The sequence below is a fragment of the Lagenorhynchus albirostris genome, chromosome 13, assembly GCF_949774975.1.
Source record: "Lagenorhynchus albirostris chromosome 13, mLagAlb1.1, whole genome shotgun sequence".
NCBI lineage: Eukaryota > Metazoa > Chordata > Mammalia > Artiodactyla > Delphinidae > Lagenorhynchus > Lagenorhynchus albirostris.
In genome coordinates this window covers 35,908,429-35,927,523 of record NC_083107.1, presented here as the reverse complement: position 1 = coordinate 35,927,523, position 19,095 = coordinate 35,908,429, and the positions used below count along the sequence as shown (strand labels likewise).

At 37.8% G+C, this 19,095-nt stretch overlaps 1 protein-coding gene across 1 annotated transcript in view; it reads right to left on the bottom strand.

The window, feature by feature from the left end:
• Positions 1-19,095, bottom strand: part of WDPCP (WD repeat containing planar cell polarity effector) — a 254,644-nt gene that overhangs the window by 92,978 nt on the left and 142,571 nt on the right. The window contains exon 11 of the mRNA XM_060168956.1: positions 6,315-6,924. Coding sequence (XP_060024939.1) covers positions 6,315-6,924 — 610 coding nt within the window. The remainder of the gene's footprint in view (positions 1-6,314; positions 6,925-19,095) is intronic.

Below are 19,095 nucleotides of genomic sequence, written 5' to 3'. Positions count from 1 at the left end.
CGCCTTCCAGTGCAGGGGGTACGGGTTCAATCCCTGGTAGGGGAGCTAAGATCCCACATGCCTCGCGGCCAAAAAACCAAAACATAAAATAGAAGCAATGTTGTAACAAATGCAATAAAGACTTTAAAAATGGTCCACATCAAAAAAAAAAAAAATAAAGAACAAAGTTGGAGGACTAATAGTCCTGGCTTCAAGACTTACTGTAAAGCCACAGAAATTAAGACAGTGTAGTACTCGCTAAAGTATATACATAGAGATCAGTGGACGAGAACAGAGTCTTTTTTTTTGTTGTTTTTTTTTTTTGCGGTACGCGGGCCTCTCACCGCTGTGGCCTCTCCCGCCACGGAGCACAGGCTCCGGATGCGCAGGCTCAGCGGCCATGGCTTAAGGGCCCAGCCGCTCCGCGGCATGTGGGATCCTCCCGCACCGGGGCACGAACCCGCGTCCCCTGCATCGGCAGGCGGACTCTGAACCACTGTGCCACCAGGGAAGCCCCAGAGTCTTTTCATAGATAAACACACACATATATGATCAAGGGAATTCAATGGAGGAAGGATAGTCTTTCCAACAGTTGCTGCTGGAACAACTGAATATTCATATTAAAAAATTAATTTCAACTCATACCTCACACCATACAGAAAAAATTACTTGTATCAGACAATAAACCTAATTGTAAAAGCTAAAACCATAAAATTTCTAGAAGAAAAAAGGGTTCGACAAAAACTTCTTTGATAGCACATAAAAAGCATAAGCCATAAAATTAAAAAATCCAAGAACTGGCTTTCATCAAAACTAAAACTTCTGCTACCTAAAAAATTGTTAATAAAATGAAAAGATAAATTACAGGATGGAAGAAAATATTCACAATACTAGCATCCTACAAAGGACTTTTGTTCAGAATATATAAAAACTCTTACAACTCAATAATAAATAAACAATCCAATTAAACTTGGGCAAAAGATTTGAAGATATACTTTATCAGAGAAGATACATGGCAAATAAACACATAAAAGATGACCAGCTCCAAAGGCTCATCAGGGAAATGCCAACTAACACCACTATACACCTACTACAATGGCTAAAATTAAAAAGACCATTAATGCCAAGTTTTGGTGAGGATGTGGAGTAACTGGAACTCCAAAATAGCTTCTTCTTAAGTTAATCGTAAACTTAGCATATGGCCCAGCCATTCTACTCCTAGGTTTTTTCCTAACAGAAATTAAAATAGATGTCATACATCTATTTTACATACATTTGTACATAGTTTGTACATAGTTTGTGGACACAAAGACTAGTACAAGAAAGTACATAGCATTTTCAATGATACTGGCTTAAATTTGGAAACAACCCAAATGTCCATCCACATGTGAAAAGATACACAAATTGTGATTTAGCTATATAATAGAATACTACTCAGCAATGTAAGTGAAAATTTACAGATATACATGGAAGAGTCTCACAGACTCTTCCATACTTACTGAGTGAAAGTAGCAAGACACAAAAGAGGACCTATTTTTTGAGTATATTTCTATAAAATTCTAGAAAAAGCAGATCTAATCTGTAATAACAGAGAGCAGATCAATGTACTTTAGCTTCGAGGGAGGCAGGGATTGACTGCAAAGGGGCTGAGACAATTTTGAGGGTGAGGGAAATGTTTTACATCTTGATTGTGGTGGTAATCCTGAGGATATACATATTTGCCAAAACTCATTGACCTATGCATTTTTAAAACAGGTACAATTAATTTTATGTAAATTATACCTCAATAAACTTGATTTAAAAATCCATCATCACTCTAGAAAGCAGAATGCTGTCTGGAACAGCAATCCATCTAAAATGATATAAGATCTAGTTTTAAGATGACTAGGCATCTAATAAAGTATTTGACATATCCTTCCAGCAACAAATTACCACCAATTACCACTTGGGTAAAGTAAAATTTAAATAACTCATTAAAAATAACTCTTTTAAAGAACACATACTTCTTACAAAACTTCTATGAGAAAAATCAGACTACTTGTTTTTTAGATAGAGTGACAAACACACACATGCACACACATTGCCTGTGATTTTCAAAATCCTATGAGAGGGAAGAAGTTAGCTTTAATTATTTGTTTAATATCATCATTTGAACTTTTAACCTTTTCCTAACTTTGTAGGTGTTATGAAGCACTGTGGGAGCACTCTAGGTAGATGGAATACTCAACACCACTATGGAAAGAAGGAGTGTGAGAGCACATGCTGTGATTGGGGAGCTACTAGGGAAGCACAGTTGGGGAGATGAAGCCAGAGACGCAGACAGGCTTATTAACCACTGAAGGATTTCAGGCTGTAGAATCCACGATCAAATCTGCACTCTGGTGGCAGTTCAGGGGATTAATTGAGCGGTGGGTTGGGAAGACTGGAAGACAGAGGATTACAGATAGAGGGCCACTGCTTGATCATGGTAAAACAGCAAAGATCTAGATTAAGGTAATGACAGCAAGGATGAATAGACTGAATTGTTTTTGACAGTACGTATTTAGAAAGGCAGAACTGATGGGATTTGGTAGCTGATTGGATATGGCATCAGGGGTGAGGGAGGATTCTAGGATAACTTCTGACTTGGGATTCTGTCTGTCTAAATAACTGTACCATCCCTCAAATTGGAGAATATAGGAGGAGAAGCAGGGGAAAAGATTATGAATTCATATCTGCACATAATAAATCTGTATACCTGTGTACATTCAGGGGGAGGTATCCAGCAAGCCACATTAATATGTGGATGTGGAGTGAGGATTGGTCTGGGCTGAAGTCAGAGATAGGATACCAAAATCAAAACTAAACTCTCAATCTGTATAAAATGGGAGGAGAGCTAAAAATGGAACCTTAGAGAACCTCAATATTTTCATGAGGAGGCAGAAGAAGAGCATTAAAAAGTGACGAAAAGTTGCATCTGGAGTCATAGAAGCAAGTATGATGAGAGTTCTATGATGGTGAAAGTGGTCAGCAACCATCAAATGCTGAAAAGTCATCAAGTAACATAAGAGAAATATGTGTATCAAGTAGGACGTCACTAGTGACCTTTCCAAGAGCAGTTCCAGGAGAACACTGAAGAAAAGAGCCAGAAGGCGGTGCTGTGAGGGGTGAATGGGAGGTGAAGAAGCAGAGAAATTCAGTGTTCACTACTATTTCAATGAGTTTGACTATGAAAGGAAGGTGAACATTTGATTAATAACAGGGGAAATAATTTTAAAGAAGAGATGTATGTATGTTTCTTTGTTTCATGGTGTGGCTTGGGCCTGTACCTGATGATGTAGCAAAATTCATGGGGAGAGTGGGGAAGGTGACAGAGTAAAGGTATCAAAGGGAATGTTATGGGATCCAGAGTGGAACCAGTGCTGGAACTAGTCTTAGACGAGAGGAAGGCTCCTTTTCCACTGAATTGAAACTGAAAAGATTTACGTACATGTAGGTAAGTCATTGGGTGGGTGGTGAGGAGCAGATAAAATGAATGAAGTGCCAAGTAAAAGGTGGGATTCTCTGTTGAGAGGGCAAGGAGCTAGCTGATCATGTGAGTTTAAAGACAGCAGTGAAGGCTGGAAAAGGTACTGATGAGAATGGAAGAGCTTTAATATCTCAGTAATTAGGGACTCCTCTTAATCCCAGTATATGTATATGGAAATATGAATGATGATTGTCAGGTAAAGAAATGCTTTTTACACATTGCTTCCACATAGGAGGATGACACTTCTAGCTCACTCCTGAGGAAGACATGTTTTTCTCATTCTTACAACAGTGGTGATGGCCTTTTAACCACAGTGCATTTGTGCGATAATTATAAGGATTTAGAATGGAAGCCCTAGCCTTGCAACAGAGTTTTCTTTCAACATGACACTAACTGACCTATTCTAAGAGTCAAATTCCAAAAATCTTAGCATCTTGGCAGTAGCCACTGACACGTTTACATATGACAGCATTCTATTTTAAACCATGATCTATCTCAGCTTCTTACATTGTAAGCTACACCTTTCATGTCAAAATTTCCAAAGGCTTGCATAACAAGCATATGAAAAATATCTCATAAATGCTCCCTAGTGGGGAAACTGCACAGGCAACTACCTGTTTATATATGCAGTAACTTGAATTATACATGAAAATTCCACATGGATGCCCAGAATCAGCACTGTGTTAATTCAAGAAGTATATTAAAATTTCTGGATGTATTTAGTAGCAGATCCTAAGAAAAATCTGTTCTTTAAACAGGGTTTTCTTTAAAAAAAAAAAAAAGATCTGTTAGCTGGAATCTACTGTTTCAAGGAATCTACTCTTCCTAGGAAAAATAATCTGTAATAAACATTAATCTTATAATACATTTTCAAAAATCCTGGGAAACTCCATCTTTAGATCCTTTAAAGAGCCTGTAAAATTTCCCTATTCTATAAAACTTCAGTCATATTGAAAATAAAATTTAAATGATAAATGTCAGTTGCAGAAGTTATCACCTTTTCATTTGAATGCTTGACTTCTATTGGATAATTCTCTTCCAAGAGACCTACTTGGGAAAAAGAGGTGACAGCCAACTCATTGCCTAATTGATTTAGGAACAGTGCCCAGGGAGATAGTCCAATTAAGTTTACAAGCTGGCAATTAGCAGGAAGCCCTCTAAATCCCTACACTGAGAGCCTGTTTACTTTAGTAAGAAGGCAAATGTGCTAGAGATAGGAAGAGAAAGCTGTGCTTTTTGCAAAGCTGTTGTGAGTAGGCCCACAAGGCAGGGCTGAAGAAAGGCTAGGTATATGTCAGAAGACAGCCTTCTGTTTGACAGGTAACTTGGGTTATTGAGAGAGAGAGAAAGAGGAGGGAGGAGGGAGTTTTAACAGATATGCAAAACATCTAACATCCACTTTAATAAGTGTTGAGTACAGAGACATACCACTGTTAAATGTGTAGTTGGGCAAAGTAGAACTGGATTATCTCATAATAAATGAGATTCCAAACATATTTTTTCTTGGACAATACTGACATTATGAATGGATTTAGTTGCATTTTTAATATGTGGAAAGAACATAGCCCTCACATTATATCCCTGATATCTTTCAAGTTAGTCAAGTCATTTTCATTAGATTTATTTCATGTGTTCAATTTCAGAGGGACGTAGATCCATAAAAAAACAAAGTAAACTGACAGCTATTTAACAAATACTACAATGTCTTAAAAACTTAACTTTTAGCACAGAGCCAAATCTTATAAGGGGTTTTTAAGTGTATTTACTTTTCTATGTTTTCAAGTTGCGGTGATGTGCATTAATTAAAATTGGTTTTTTAAAACCTAAGTGAGGTTCTTTCAAGAATGTTAAATTATACAAAACTGCCTAAAGGGACTTCCCTGGTGGTGCAGTGGTAAGAATCCACCTGCCAATGCAGGTCGACACGGGTTCGACCCCTGGTCCAGGAAGATCCACATGCCGTGGAGCAACTAAGCTTGTGCGCCACAACTACTGAGTCTGCACTCTAGAGCCTGAGAACCACAACTACCGAGCCCATGCTCCACAATAAGAGAAGCCACTGCAGTGAGAAGCCTGCACACTGCAACAAAGAGCAGCCCCCCGCTCTCCACAACTAGAGAAAGCCCACGTACAGCCAAAAAATTAAAAATAAATACCCAACTCTAAAAAAAAAAACCCAACAAACTGCCTAAAGGATATCATGTATTTCAGGACATAGCCAGTAATGCAAAACTACAAAAGGCAAAAAAATCACAATAATAAAATTCCGCTTTAAAGCTTCCTGGTCGAAATGGGATACATTAATACACGTTTTTCCAAATATTGATTAATACTTTTGAATATTTTAATCTAAAATCTTTAGCAAATGCTAACTAAATATTTCCTTTCTCTTTTTTAAAACACTTGCTTTACACATTTCCAATCTGGGAAGAAATGGACACTTATAATCTAAAATAATTTTAATAGAAAAGTATTACAGAATTTTGTAATGGACATACTTTTAATATATTCTCATGTGTACTATTTCTTAAGGAATTTTTTAATAGACAGTTTATTTTGGAAAGCATCAAATGTGGCTAATTCAGTCTTTTTATTCATCACAATGGAAAATTAATGCAATTTCAAAATTCTTCAATATATAATATACCTTGACATTTAGAAAATCATCCACAAGGCTTTCTTAAGGAAACTATATGAAATGTTTGAAAGGCAAGCACATTGATGGAATGACAAACAGAAAATCTACATTCCAAGAATAGTTTTATTGTCTTAGTTATATTGTCACCATCATAAAAAATTTATTTACTCACCAACTTCCTTGACTTACCAAGTTTAAACAGAAGTACACCCAAAGGTCCTCTGTCAAACTTGAGGAAGAGGAGATCATAGATGTCCCCACTTTCAGGCTTCTTAGAAACAACCTGCGGAGCTATCCACTGCATTTGAACAAGACTGCTAGAAACATCAAAGAATTGTTTGAATTGTAGAGTCTCCCTAGGTGAGCGGTCTTCAGCCAAAAGCTGGATGTTAATAGGAGAAAGAGCCATATCAAAAATTTGCAGCTCCCCTTGGTTACTGCCAACTAGCAGAATGGCACCACTTGGGTGGCAGCTTATTAATGAAGGCAGAACTTCAGCCTGAGCTAAGACAGTCACTCTACGGTGAGTTTCATAAAGAATTACTGAAGAATCTTCACAGCCCAGAATCAGTTTGTCTTCAGTAACATTCCTGCAACAGCTAATGGCCTTCGATCTTAGTGGTATTCTGGTGACTGATACACACTGGATTTTGTGCCGAACACATTCATAGATGCAACTGTCAGCCATGGGCTCTTTGTCTACACTGATGGAGCACTCCACTGTCAACACCTGATAAGGCTGTTTGGTGCCAAAGCGAACATCCAGTGGATCCCATTCCGTGCGTACAGAACTCAGAACCTGTAAGAAATGTATCAAGTATGTTCATATAGACCTTGGTTTTTCTTCAGCTGTCACGCATAGCCCTGCATATTAATCTAGAATCCTATTGAATACCATCAACTATCACCTTAAATATCAGCAACATATAAGCAGGTATGTGTATATCTCATATAGAACACATATAAATATATATAGCACATATTTAGGACAGCTGCAGAAATTAAACTATAAAATTTTAACTTAAACACTTCGTTTTAGGAAGTCTGTAAATAACATAAAGACAAATATTTCCCATGATATATAAAAACTAATGAAGTGGGCTTTTAGTAAAATAATATGGCTAGCAGAATATCTAAAGACATTAAAAGTTTGATTTTTAAAAGGATGAATAAAGGACTTAAACAATTTAGTCAATCTCCTTCCAACCCACTACCCCTCCCAATTCTGAAATTATTGGTAAATTACTTACCAGAAATATATTTCTAATTAGTTGGGCAGGGTAGGCAAAGGAAAAAACTTTAGAACCCTGTCAACAGTCCTGTAGAAATATTTTACTGTCAGAAAAGATATGAAGGGTTGTTAAGTAGATAAATGACCAATAGAAAGAAATAAGAAGGTAATGCACTAGTTTTAAAATTAAAAAAAAAAGACCTGGTAGGTAATACGATTTGCAATACTGGAGAGGCAAAATTTAAAAAGCATTTCTGGTGTAGAAAGGAAAGGCTACAAAGAAACACCACAGGAGAAGAACAAAGAAATAAAACAACAGGCCATTCACTTTATTCATATGTAAATGTGGGAGGCCAAGAACCTGGAGAGTGGTATCAAAGATAGTTTCTAACACCTCGTCGAAAACTTCAAAATTAGATTTAGAAACATTAAAAAGGACATTTCTACACGAGATAAAATTTCACAGAACTATGCATGTGCGCACGCACACACACACACATACACAAGTGCATGTAAAATCCGATGAAATCCAACTAAGGCCAGTACCTGAGTTAATAGTATTATACCAAGGTCTTGTTCCAGGATTTGACAATGTACTGCAGTAATGTAAGATACTATCATTGGGGCAAACAAGGGGAAGAGGTACAGGAAGGGAATTTGCTTTTAGCCTATTTTGGCAATTATATGAGCAGTTTCTTGAGAGTCAAACTATTTCAAAAAAATTTTTTCTTTTTTTAAAGCACATACAGCTATGTTACATGGTACTGACTTGGGGAGGGAAAAGGGGTTGATGTGAATCTTTTTAAAAATCCATCCTACACATCATTACCAAACTAACCTCCCTAAACTAAATGTTTTTGCTATCATTCCCCTGTTCAAACCCTTTAATAGCTACCACTAACAAATAAATTAAATTTTTATTCCCCTGACTGGTATGCAAAACAATATAGGATCCATATCCAACCCCTTCCCTCCCTCACACTCACTTTCCTGCTCTTGTTTTTCTTTTTTGTCTAATATATGCTTGAGTATGAGCTACATGCCAGGCACTGGTCCCGGCACTGCTGGGGATACAGCAGTAAGTCCTCACCCTCAGAGAACATACAGGCTAATGGCTGAAGACAATGTAACAATTCACAAACAAACATACATAGGATGTTAGTGATCCTATATATGTACTTCCTAAGTACTATGAAGAAAAATAAAGCAAAGTAACAGGAATGGGAAGGGGAGGTAATAGAAGTCAGGACAAGCCTCTCTGATAAAGTTGACCTAAAATAAGTGAAGGGTAAGCCATGCAGCCACCCGGGGGAAGAAGGCTCCAGGCAGAGGAAGCAAACATCCTAAGGTAGCACTCTTGGCCTGATGAAGGAACAATGGGAGACAAACATGGCTAGATAAAAGGGAGCAAGGAAGAAAACACTGGGAATTGGGGGAGGGAGAAGATTGTGAAGTGGCTTGTAGGCCATTATAAGGACTTTGGCTTTTCCTCTAAACAAGATGAGAAGCCATAAGGAGGGACAAGATCTGACTCGCAAATTCTAGTGTTATCTCCGACAGTCTCCCTTCATTACTCTACTCTGAGGTCAAACTAAAGCTGCATTTTCCCAGCTCTGTAACTTGTTAAATTAAACAAGGAGGCTGTTCAACTGATGAGGCCCAAATTCCATTGCAACCTCTGTAAGCAAACCAAAACCTAAACCTGCAAATGCCTCAAAGTTACAAAATCAAAACACTAAGGATAACCATTACAACAGCCAATTAGGCTTTAAACTATAGCCAATCAAATAATTTCCTTTCTTTGCTTCTGCACTTTCACTGTCAGTCTTTTCCCTGCCTCATATCAGTACGATGTTCCTAACCACTTCCAGTTTGGCACTGCCCCACCAGAATCGATTTACTCAAACTCTGAAAACTTTTACTATGCCTCAGCTTATCTTTCAACAGCTTCACTCATGTCCTTTACCTCAGGAGTCCCCAACCCCCAGGCCACAGGCCGGTACCAGTCCGAGGCCTGTGAGGGATCCGGGCCACACAGCAGGAGGTGAGCAGCAGGCGAGCGATCGCAGCTTCACCTGTATTTACAGCAGCTCCCCAACGCTCGCATCACCACCTGAGCTCCGCCTCCTGTCAGATCAGCAGCGGCATTAGATGCTCATAGGAGCGTGAACCCTACTGTGAACTGCACATGTGAGGGATCTAGGTAGCAAGCTCCTTATGAGAATCTAATGCCTGATGATCTGAGGTGGAGATGAGGCAGTGATGCTAGCGCTGGGGAGAGGCTGCAAATACAGATTATCATTAGCAGAGACCATAATAAATCAATTGCTTGCAGACACATATCAAAACCCTATCAGTGAGTGGCAAGTGATAATTAAGCTGCATCTGGTGGCAGGCTTTATAGTGGCAAGTGAGTTGATGTACTTCAATTGTACAGCTGCATCTGGTGGCAGGCTTTAAATCAGAATCCGACATTTATTTTAGTCTGCACATGGCCTGCCCATTATTTTACTTACGACTTCTGTCTGCGCCTCTTTCCCGTACTGAGCACTTGTCTCAGTCACAGTTTTGGTAAGCCCACAAGCTAACCTTAGCCAAAATGAGTAAAAAAAACAAATGTCGCTGGAGAGCTTCTTTGAAAAGGAGGAAAGACCAAATGATAAGACAGCAGAAGACTCTAAGACTACCAACAAAAAGAAAGCTGCATTTAAAAGAAAATACCAAGAGTCCTACTTAAATTAATGGGTTCATTGCAACAGGTGATTCACACTCTCCAAGCCTGCTTTGTATAATATGTGGCAACCGGCTATCCAACAAAGCCATGAAACCTTCAAAACTGCTTCGCCACATGGAGACCAAGCACCCTGAATTAAAAGACAATCCTTTGGAGCTTTTCAAAAGAAAAAAACGTGAACACGAAGAACAGAAGCAATTATTGAAGGCCACCATTTCATCAAATGTGTCTGCACTGAGAGCATTATTCTTAGTGGCTAACCGCATTGCTAAAGCTAAGAAGCCCTTTACTATTGGTGAAGAAGTTGATCCTGCCTGCTGCTAAGGACATCTAGTGTGAACTTTTAAGAGAGGCTGCAGTTCAAAAGGTGGCACGTGTTCCTCTTTTGACTAGCACCATAACAGACGAATTGATGAAATAGCAGAGCACATTAAGGCGCAATTGTTAGAGAGGAGTAATGAGTCACCGTGGTACGCAATCCAGGTTGATGAGTCTACTGATGTTGACAAGGCAACAATGCTTGTTTTTGTGCAATATATTTTTCAGGAGGATGTGTATGAGAATATGCTATGTGCACTTTTGTTGCCAACCAATACCACACCGGCAGAACTATTCAAGTCTTTGAATGATTACGTATCAGGAACACTGAATTGGTCATTTTGTGTCGGTATATGCACGGACGGAGCAGCTGCCATGACTGGACGGCTTTCTGGTTTCACTACTCGGGTCAAAGAGGTCGCTTCTGAATGTGAGTCTACACACTGTGTCATCCATAGAGAAATGCTGCCTAGCCGGAAAATGTCACCTGAACTTAACATTTTGCAGGACGTGATTAAAATTATCAACCACGTTAAAGTACATGCCCTTAACCCACGTCTGTTCATGCAGCTCTGTGAGATGGATGCAGAGCACACGTCTTCTCTCATACACAGAAGTGAGATGGCTTCTAAGGGTAGATCACTGGCCAGAGTTTCTGAGTTATGAGAGCAGCTCCAGAGATTTCTTTTAGAAAAACAGTCACCACTGGCAGCACATTTTAGTGACACAGAATGGGTCGCAAAACTTGCTTACTTGTGTGGCATATTCAACCTGCTCAACAAACTCAATCTGTCACTTCAGGGGAGAACGACAACTGTATTCAAGTCTGCAGATAATGTGGCTGCATTCAAAGCCAAACTGGATTTATAGGGGCAACGAGTGAACACTGGGATTTTTCACATGTTTCAAGCATTAGCAGAGATTTGGAAAGAGACGGAGCCCAGGGACTTCTTTCTCCCAGCTGGTGCATGATCATCTATCTCAGCTTTCAAAAGAGTTTGAGCATTACTTCCCAACCACACAAGACCCCCGAACTGGGCAGGAATGGATCCTTGACCCATTTGTGAATAAACCAGGTGAACTGACCTTGTCAGTGCTAGAAGAGGATCAACTACTTGAGATCGCAAATGATGGCAGCCTTAAAAGTATGTTTGAGACAACTTCAAATCTCCATACGTTCTGGATTAAAGTCAAGGTGGAACAGCCTGATTACCACAAAAGCACTGAAAAGCCTGCTTCCATTTCTAACATCCTGTCTTTGTGAAGCAGGGTTTTCTGCAGTGACAGCAACCAAAACGAGATTACGGAGTAGCCTGGACATAGCAACACACTTCGTGTGTCACTGTCTCCCATCACCCCCAGATGCGACCATCTAGTTGCAGGAAAACAAGGTCAGGGCTCCCACTGATTCTGCATTATGGTGAGTTGTATAATTATTTCATTATATACTACAATGTAATAATAATAGAAATAATAGAAATAAGTGCACAATAAAGGTAATGCTCTTGAATCATCCCAAAACTATCCCCACACCACCCCCCCATCTGGTCCATGGAAATACTGTTTTCCATGAAACCCATCCCTGGTGCCAGAAAGGTTGGGGACCGCTGATTTACTTGAAATCTACACTCTTCACCCACACAGACTCAGTATTTCCTACCAACAATACTCACTCTTGAAGAATTAGACCAAATGCTATTTCAGTTTCTGAATTTCTTCCAGCTGGGCAGCATCCTTCCTTCCTTAGATCTCACTTCCATACCCTCTTCCCCACTCCAACTTGGCCAATGTGTGACATTCGTTTGGCCTTTTATTTACTTCTAATTTTTGATCATATGTCATCATTTTGACTATAAGCTTAAAAAAATAAACTGTCTCATCTATTTTACACTTTTTTGTGTATGCTGTGTAGGCAGCTAGCCAAAAACTATGCTGGTAAGAGCTTTTTAAAAAATATATAAAATTTTAAAAAAACCTCACACTATAATGGTGGTTGAATTATCATACTTTCAGAAAGCTTAGAGATTTGTAAAGGAAGCCCTAGGGCAGAAAACTGGGAGGCCAGGTGACACTGAATAGGACCTGAACTCACACAGGGACAGCCTAAAAGGAGGAGCCAAGCAAGACAGCAGTCTTGGCATAGAACAGGTTAGCCCCAAGGTGCAGGAAGAAGGGTCCCAGGCTTCCTCAGTTCCAAAAGTATGTAAGACTCTTCCCAATAGGCTCTGTAGTTTCACCAAGAGAAAGGGGTTAAAAGGGAAGTAAGACTATGGACCCCTTATACGCCTTCTCCTCCACTGCCAATCCCTGATATCTCTAAAAAGCTAGCAAAGGTCAGATTTAATACCAAACTCTGATTAAAAAAAGAAAGGTAACACTATATATTTATTGAAGTATAGTTGATTAACAATATTATATTTGTGATTCAATATTTTTATAGATTAGACTCCATTTAAAGTTATTACAAAATAATGGCTGCATTTCCCTATTTCTTAATACCCTACTCCTATTTTGCCCTTCCCCCATCCCTCTCCTCACTGGTAACCACTAGTTTATTTTCTGTATCTGTAAGTCTGCTTCTGTTTTGTAATATTAATCTGTTTTATTTATTAGATTCCACATATAAGTGTTAATATAGAGTATTGTCTTTCTTTGTCTGACTTATTCCACTAAGCACACTATTCTCTAGGTCTATCCGAGTCTCTCCACATTGTTGCAAATGGTTTCATTCCTTTTTATGGCTGAATAATATTCCATTATATATATATAAACACAAATATATATATATACCACAACTTGTTTATCCATTCATCTGTCGATGGACACTTAGGTAGCTTCCATGTCTTAGCAACTGTAAACAGCGCTCTTGTGAACATTGGGCTACACGTATCTTTTCAAATTAGTTTTCTCTGGATGTAACCAGTAGTAGAATTGCAAGATCATATGCTAACTCTAGTTTTTTAAGGAACCTCCATACTGTTCTCCATAGTGGCTGTATCAATTTATATTCCCAGCAACAGTGCAGGAGAGTTCCCTTTTCTCCACACCCTCTCCAGCATTTATCGTTTATAGATTTTTTGATGATGGCCATTCTGACTGGTGTAACGTCACACCTCATTGTAGTTTTCATTTGCATTTCTCTAATAACTAGTGATGTTGAGTATCTTTTCATGTGTCTATTGGCCATCTGTATGTCTTCTTTGGAGAAATATCCATTTAGGTCTTCTGCCCATTTTTTGATTGGGTTGTTTTCTTGATATTAAACTGTATGAATGAGCTGTTTGTATAATTTGGAAATTAATCCCTTGCCGGTAGCATTGTGTGCAAATATTTTATCCCAGTACGCTGGTTGTCTTTTCATTTTTTTAATGGTTTCCTTTGCTATGCAAAATCTTTTAAGTTTAATTAGGTGCCACTTGTTTATTTTTGTTTTTACATTCATTGCTCTAGGAAGTGGATCCAAAAGGATATTGCTGTGATTTATGTCAAAGAGTGCTCTGCCTATGTTTTTCTCTAAGAGTTTTATACTGTCCAGTCTTACATTTAGGACTTTAGTCCATTTTGAGAGGTGTGTGTGTGTGTGTGTGTGTGTGTGTGTGTGTGTGTATGGTGTTAGAAAGTGTTCTAATTTCATTCTTTTCAATGTAGCTGTCCAGTTTTCCTAGCACCACTTACTGAAGAGACTTTCTTTCCTCTATTGTATATCCTTGCCTGCTTTGTCATAGATTAGGTGGCCATAGGTGGGTGGGCTTATCTCTGGACGTTCTATTCTGTTCCATTGATCTATATTTCTGTTTTTGTGCCAGCACCATACTGTTTTGATTACTGTAGCTTTGTAGTCTGAAGTCAGGGAGCCTGATTCCTCCAGCTCTGCTTTTCTTTCTCAAGATTGCTTTGGCTATTCGTATTTTTTTGTGTTTCCATACAAATTGTAAAAATTTTTTGTTCTAATTCTGTGAAAAATGCTATTGGTAATTTGACAGGGATTGTGTTGAAACTGTAGATTACTTTGGGTACTACAGTCATTTTGACAATGTTGATTCTTCCAACCCAAGAACATGGTATATCTCTCCATCTGTTTGTGTCATCTTTGATTTCTTTCATCAGTATCTTAAAGTTTTCTGAGTACAGGTTTTTTGCCTCCTTAGATAGGTTTATTCCTAGGTATTTTATTTTTTTTATGTGATGATAAATGATACTGCTTCCTTAATTTCTCCTTCTGATCTTTTGTTGTTAGTATATAGGAATGCAAGAGATTTCTGTGTATTAATTTTTTATCCTGCAAGTTTACCGAATTCATTGGTGTGCTCTACTAGTTTTCTGGTAGCATCTTTAGTATTTTTCTATGTATAGTATCATATCATCTGCAAACAGTGACAGTTTTACTTCTTCTTTTCCAATTTGGATCCATTTTCTTTTTCTTCTCTGATTGCTGTGGCTAGGACTTCCAAAACTATGTTGAATAAAAGTGGACCGAGTGGGCATCCTTGTCTTTTCCTGATCTTAGAAGGAATGCTTTCAGAATTTTGCCATTGAGTAGGATGTTAGCTGTGCATTTGTCATATATGGCTCTTATTACGCTAAGGTATGTTCCCTCCATATCCACTTTCTGAAGAGTTTTTATCATAGATGTTGAATTTTATCAAAAGCTTTTTCTGCATCTATTGAGATGATCATATTGTTTTTATTCTTCAATTTGGTAATGTGGTATATCACACTGATTGATTTGTGAATATTGAAAAATCCTTGCATCCCTGGGATAAATTCCACTTGCTCAAGGTGTTTGATCCTTTTAATGTATTGTTGGAGTCAGTTTGCTAGTATTTAGTTGAGGATTTTTGCATCTATGTTCATCAGTGATACTGCTCTGTAATTCTCTTCATGATATCTTTGGTTTTGGTAACAGGGTGATGGTGGCCTCATAGAAAAGGTTCGGAAGTGTTCTGTCCTCTGCAATATTTTAGAATAGTTTCAGGACGATAGGTTTTAACTCTTCTCTAAATGTTTGGTAGAATTCACCTATGAAGCCATCTGGCCCTGGACTTTTGTTTGTTGGGAGGTTTTAAATTACTGATTCGATTTCAGTACTGGTAATTGGTCTGTTCATATTTTCTATTTCTTCCTGGTTTAGTCTTGAGAGATTGTACCTTTCTAAGAATTTGTCCATTTCTTCTAGAATGTACCAGTTTATTGGCATGTAGTTCTTCATAGTAGTCTCTTATGATCCTTTGTGTTTCTGTGGTGTCTATTATAACTTCTCCTTTTTCGTTTCTGATTTTATTGATTTGGACCGTCTCCCTTTTTTTCTTGATGAGTCTGTCTAAAGGTTTATCAGTTTTGCATATCATTTCAAAGAACTAGCTTTTAGTGTCATTGATCTTTTCTTTTTTTTTTTTTAGTCTCTATTTCATTTATTTTTGCCCTGACCTTTATGATTTCTTTCCTTCTACTAACTTTGGGTTTTGTTTGTTCTTTCTCTACTTGCTTTAGGAGTAAAGTTTGGTTGTTTACTTGAGATCTTTCTGGTTTCCTGCGGCAAGCTTGTATCGCTATAAATTTCCCTCTTAGAACTGCTTTTGCTGCATCCCATAGGTTTTAGATCAACGTGTTTTCTTTTTCATTTGCCTCAAAAAATGTCTCATTTCATTTTTTGATTTGCTCTTTGATTTCTTCAGTGATTCAGAAACCAGAGCTTATTGAAGAAACCGATAATTCCAGGTTTGCAGCAGGAAATGTACAAGAAAGCATGGACCGTATTGTTACACCAGACAGAGGGAAGCTACCCAAGACTACTGAGGTCATGACAAGAAGAGGAGCCAACTTGAGGAGGCTCCCACTGCCCAAAGTTAAGAATCTGAGCTTTCAAAAGGATAACAATTACAATTTATGAAACCCATTAAGTCAAGTATGTTTAAATCCATGAATTAATAATGCTATTAAAAAAACAAAAACTAATTGGTTACCTTCAGGGAGTGATAGGGAACCAATTCAATCTTGAAAACTAGTAAATAAAAGAAACAGATGCTTATCCTGATTATACTATATGAATCCAGCCACTGGGAAAACAAGTAGGAGATGAGTAGAAGTGTCTCATTATAAAAATATCACAATTAATAAAAAAAATAATATCATTAGATATCACCATTTTGCAACCGTCATGAATTACTGGATCTAGGCATTAAGCATCAATAGCTGCTAAAATCAAAAAAGAGAGACAACCAAAAGAGAGAAAGAGAACCTGACATTATGTGCCTTCTGATTAAAAAGCACTCCTTTGCACACAGTCTTGACAAAACTGACTACTAACTTGCAGAATTTTCAAAAGACAAAGAAACTTGTTGAACCACACCATGATGATGGAACAACAAAATCCAGACTGTGGGACACTGCAGTTTCAACAGATAAATTTTAATTTTAAAAAAAGGGATGGAGTGGGAACTTGCAGATTAAAAGAGAGTTAAAAGACACATTAACTTGTTTTAAATAGATAATATTAAACTACAGTTTTGCAGGATGCACATTTAGGTGATAAAAACTATATGAGAAAATGTGTAAAAGTCACAATAGAGATTACTTTGGGGCACCAGGAAAGGGTTGAGATCAAAACAGAGTACGTGGCGCTATTGCTGGTGCCTGGCAAAGTTCTATTTCTTGACCTGAGTGTGGTTCAGGGGTGTTTCCTTAGTAAAAACTCATTAAACTATATATTTAGTCTCTGTGGTTTTCCTTAGTGTGCTTTAAAATAAAGAGATTTAAAAAAAAAATCATCCCTAAAATAGAAAATCTTGGTTATCTGGTTGAAAACTAACACAGTTCATACATTTCTTTGGAAGAGATGTCTTTTAAATATTCTGGCTTTTCAGTTGAATGCATTTATAATGCTTTCTGAATACTTCTTTTATCAAATTATACTATATTAAAAGTTGGTCACATTTTGACTTTCCCGTCAGTTGGCTGCTCCTCTAAATCACTGCAAAATTAGTTTTTAATTTTTATGGGAAAAAACTTACCTTTGTGAGGGTGTATTTCCCTAGCCCTGACAACAGGTTTTAAGGTTTAATAGCTCTCCTTATGTGTTTTTGATTAATTTGGTTAAACAAATTCAAGTGACCTTTTCTGAGTAAGATATCTTGAAATTACTGCCATACTCAGAAAGCATTAACAAATCCATACAGCTGAAAAGCTAAAACATCTGCTTGAATACAAAGGTAAGGAAAGAGTAAGTTGTGTTGTCACCACATTTTTGACAAAGTTAATGAATTAAATAGTTCTATGATGACGGTAATCACCTTTTCCAAATTTAAGTATAAAGAGTGTGAGGAATTTAAGTAAAAATGACTACCATGTTATGTACAATAATCCATACAAACACCATTAAAAACTATTTTTAAGTGAATTGTACTGATAAAAAATTTCTTTTTCTTCATACCATTGTATATTTTTCAAAACAAATTTTTTTTCCCCTAGACTACATAAATCTCTCTGTTCTGTGCTTCTAATTAAGATATGTACTGTTGTTTAGAGCTCTGCAGTGTGAAATTAGACCAGCAGTTTTCTAATATCCATAAAATAAATTAAGAAATGTTCCTTCTCTGAAAGACAGATAATTCAGTCACAGAGAGCTTACTTCTATGTTTCCTTTGTTTTCTTTTTTTTTTGCTGCTTGGTAAGCCAATTTTCTACTTGGAATTTACTGTTAACACTCTCATTTGGTTCAGTATGTGGGCTTTATCCTTTCCATGGTCTGTTATGCAAAAAAGATGGCTTAAAAATTTTTTTCCAGTCTGCTGTAAAGCAGTGGATCTCAACTTGGATGCACATGAGAATCACCTAGGGAACCTGTAAAAGAATACTGATGCCTCCTACCCCTCTGGAGATTCTGATATAACTGGTCTGGGTGGGTTCCTTTGTAAAAGCTCTGCAGGTGACTGTAATGTGTTGCCAAGGCTAAGAACCACTACTCTAGGATCTTGCCATTGTCCAAATAAAAGCTTACTATCTTTTCTGATTGAAATTATTTTTTTTAAGTTCTATCATTTAATAGATGCAAAGATTAAATTTCTTCTCTATGAGGCTACTACTTTTTTAGTCTGAGTTTTAGGGTTTAAGAGTATATCGTATCTCTTATTCTGAGGATTAGCTCAAGGAGTCTATTGGTCGCTAGTGAAAAAATATTTAAAGACATATGCCTGAATACTACTTTTATAGACTAGTGGTTTTAGTTCATGTTACCCTAAATAATGTGCTACAATTCACAGTTAAAGATTATGTCTTCACACACACACAAAGAAACAATTATTTCCCCAGACATTTCTTCCAAAAGCCATTCACCTTTTGCATATAGAAGTTCACGTGAGGTTCTGAAAAAGAAATCTTTACAAATTTTCCTAACAGTTTTTTTTTTTTTTTTTTTTTTTTTTTTGCAGTACGCAGGCTCTCACTGTTGTGGCCTCTTCCGTTGCGGAGCACAGGCTCCGGACGCGCAGGCTCAGCGGCCATGGCTCACAGGCCCAGCCGCTCCGCGGCATGTGTGATCCTCCCAGACTGGGGCACGAACCCGTGTCCCCTGCATCGGCAGGCAGACTCTCAACCACTGCGCCACCAGGGAAGCCCTAACAGTTTAATTTTGATAGACTGATTGAAAGAGCCAAATTCAAGACAAAAGCTACTTGACAAAAAAAATGAAT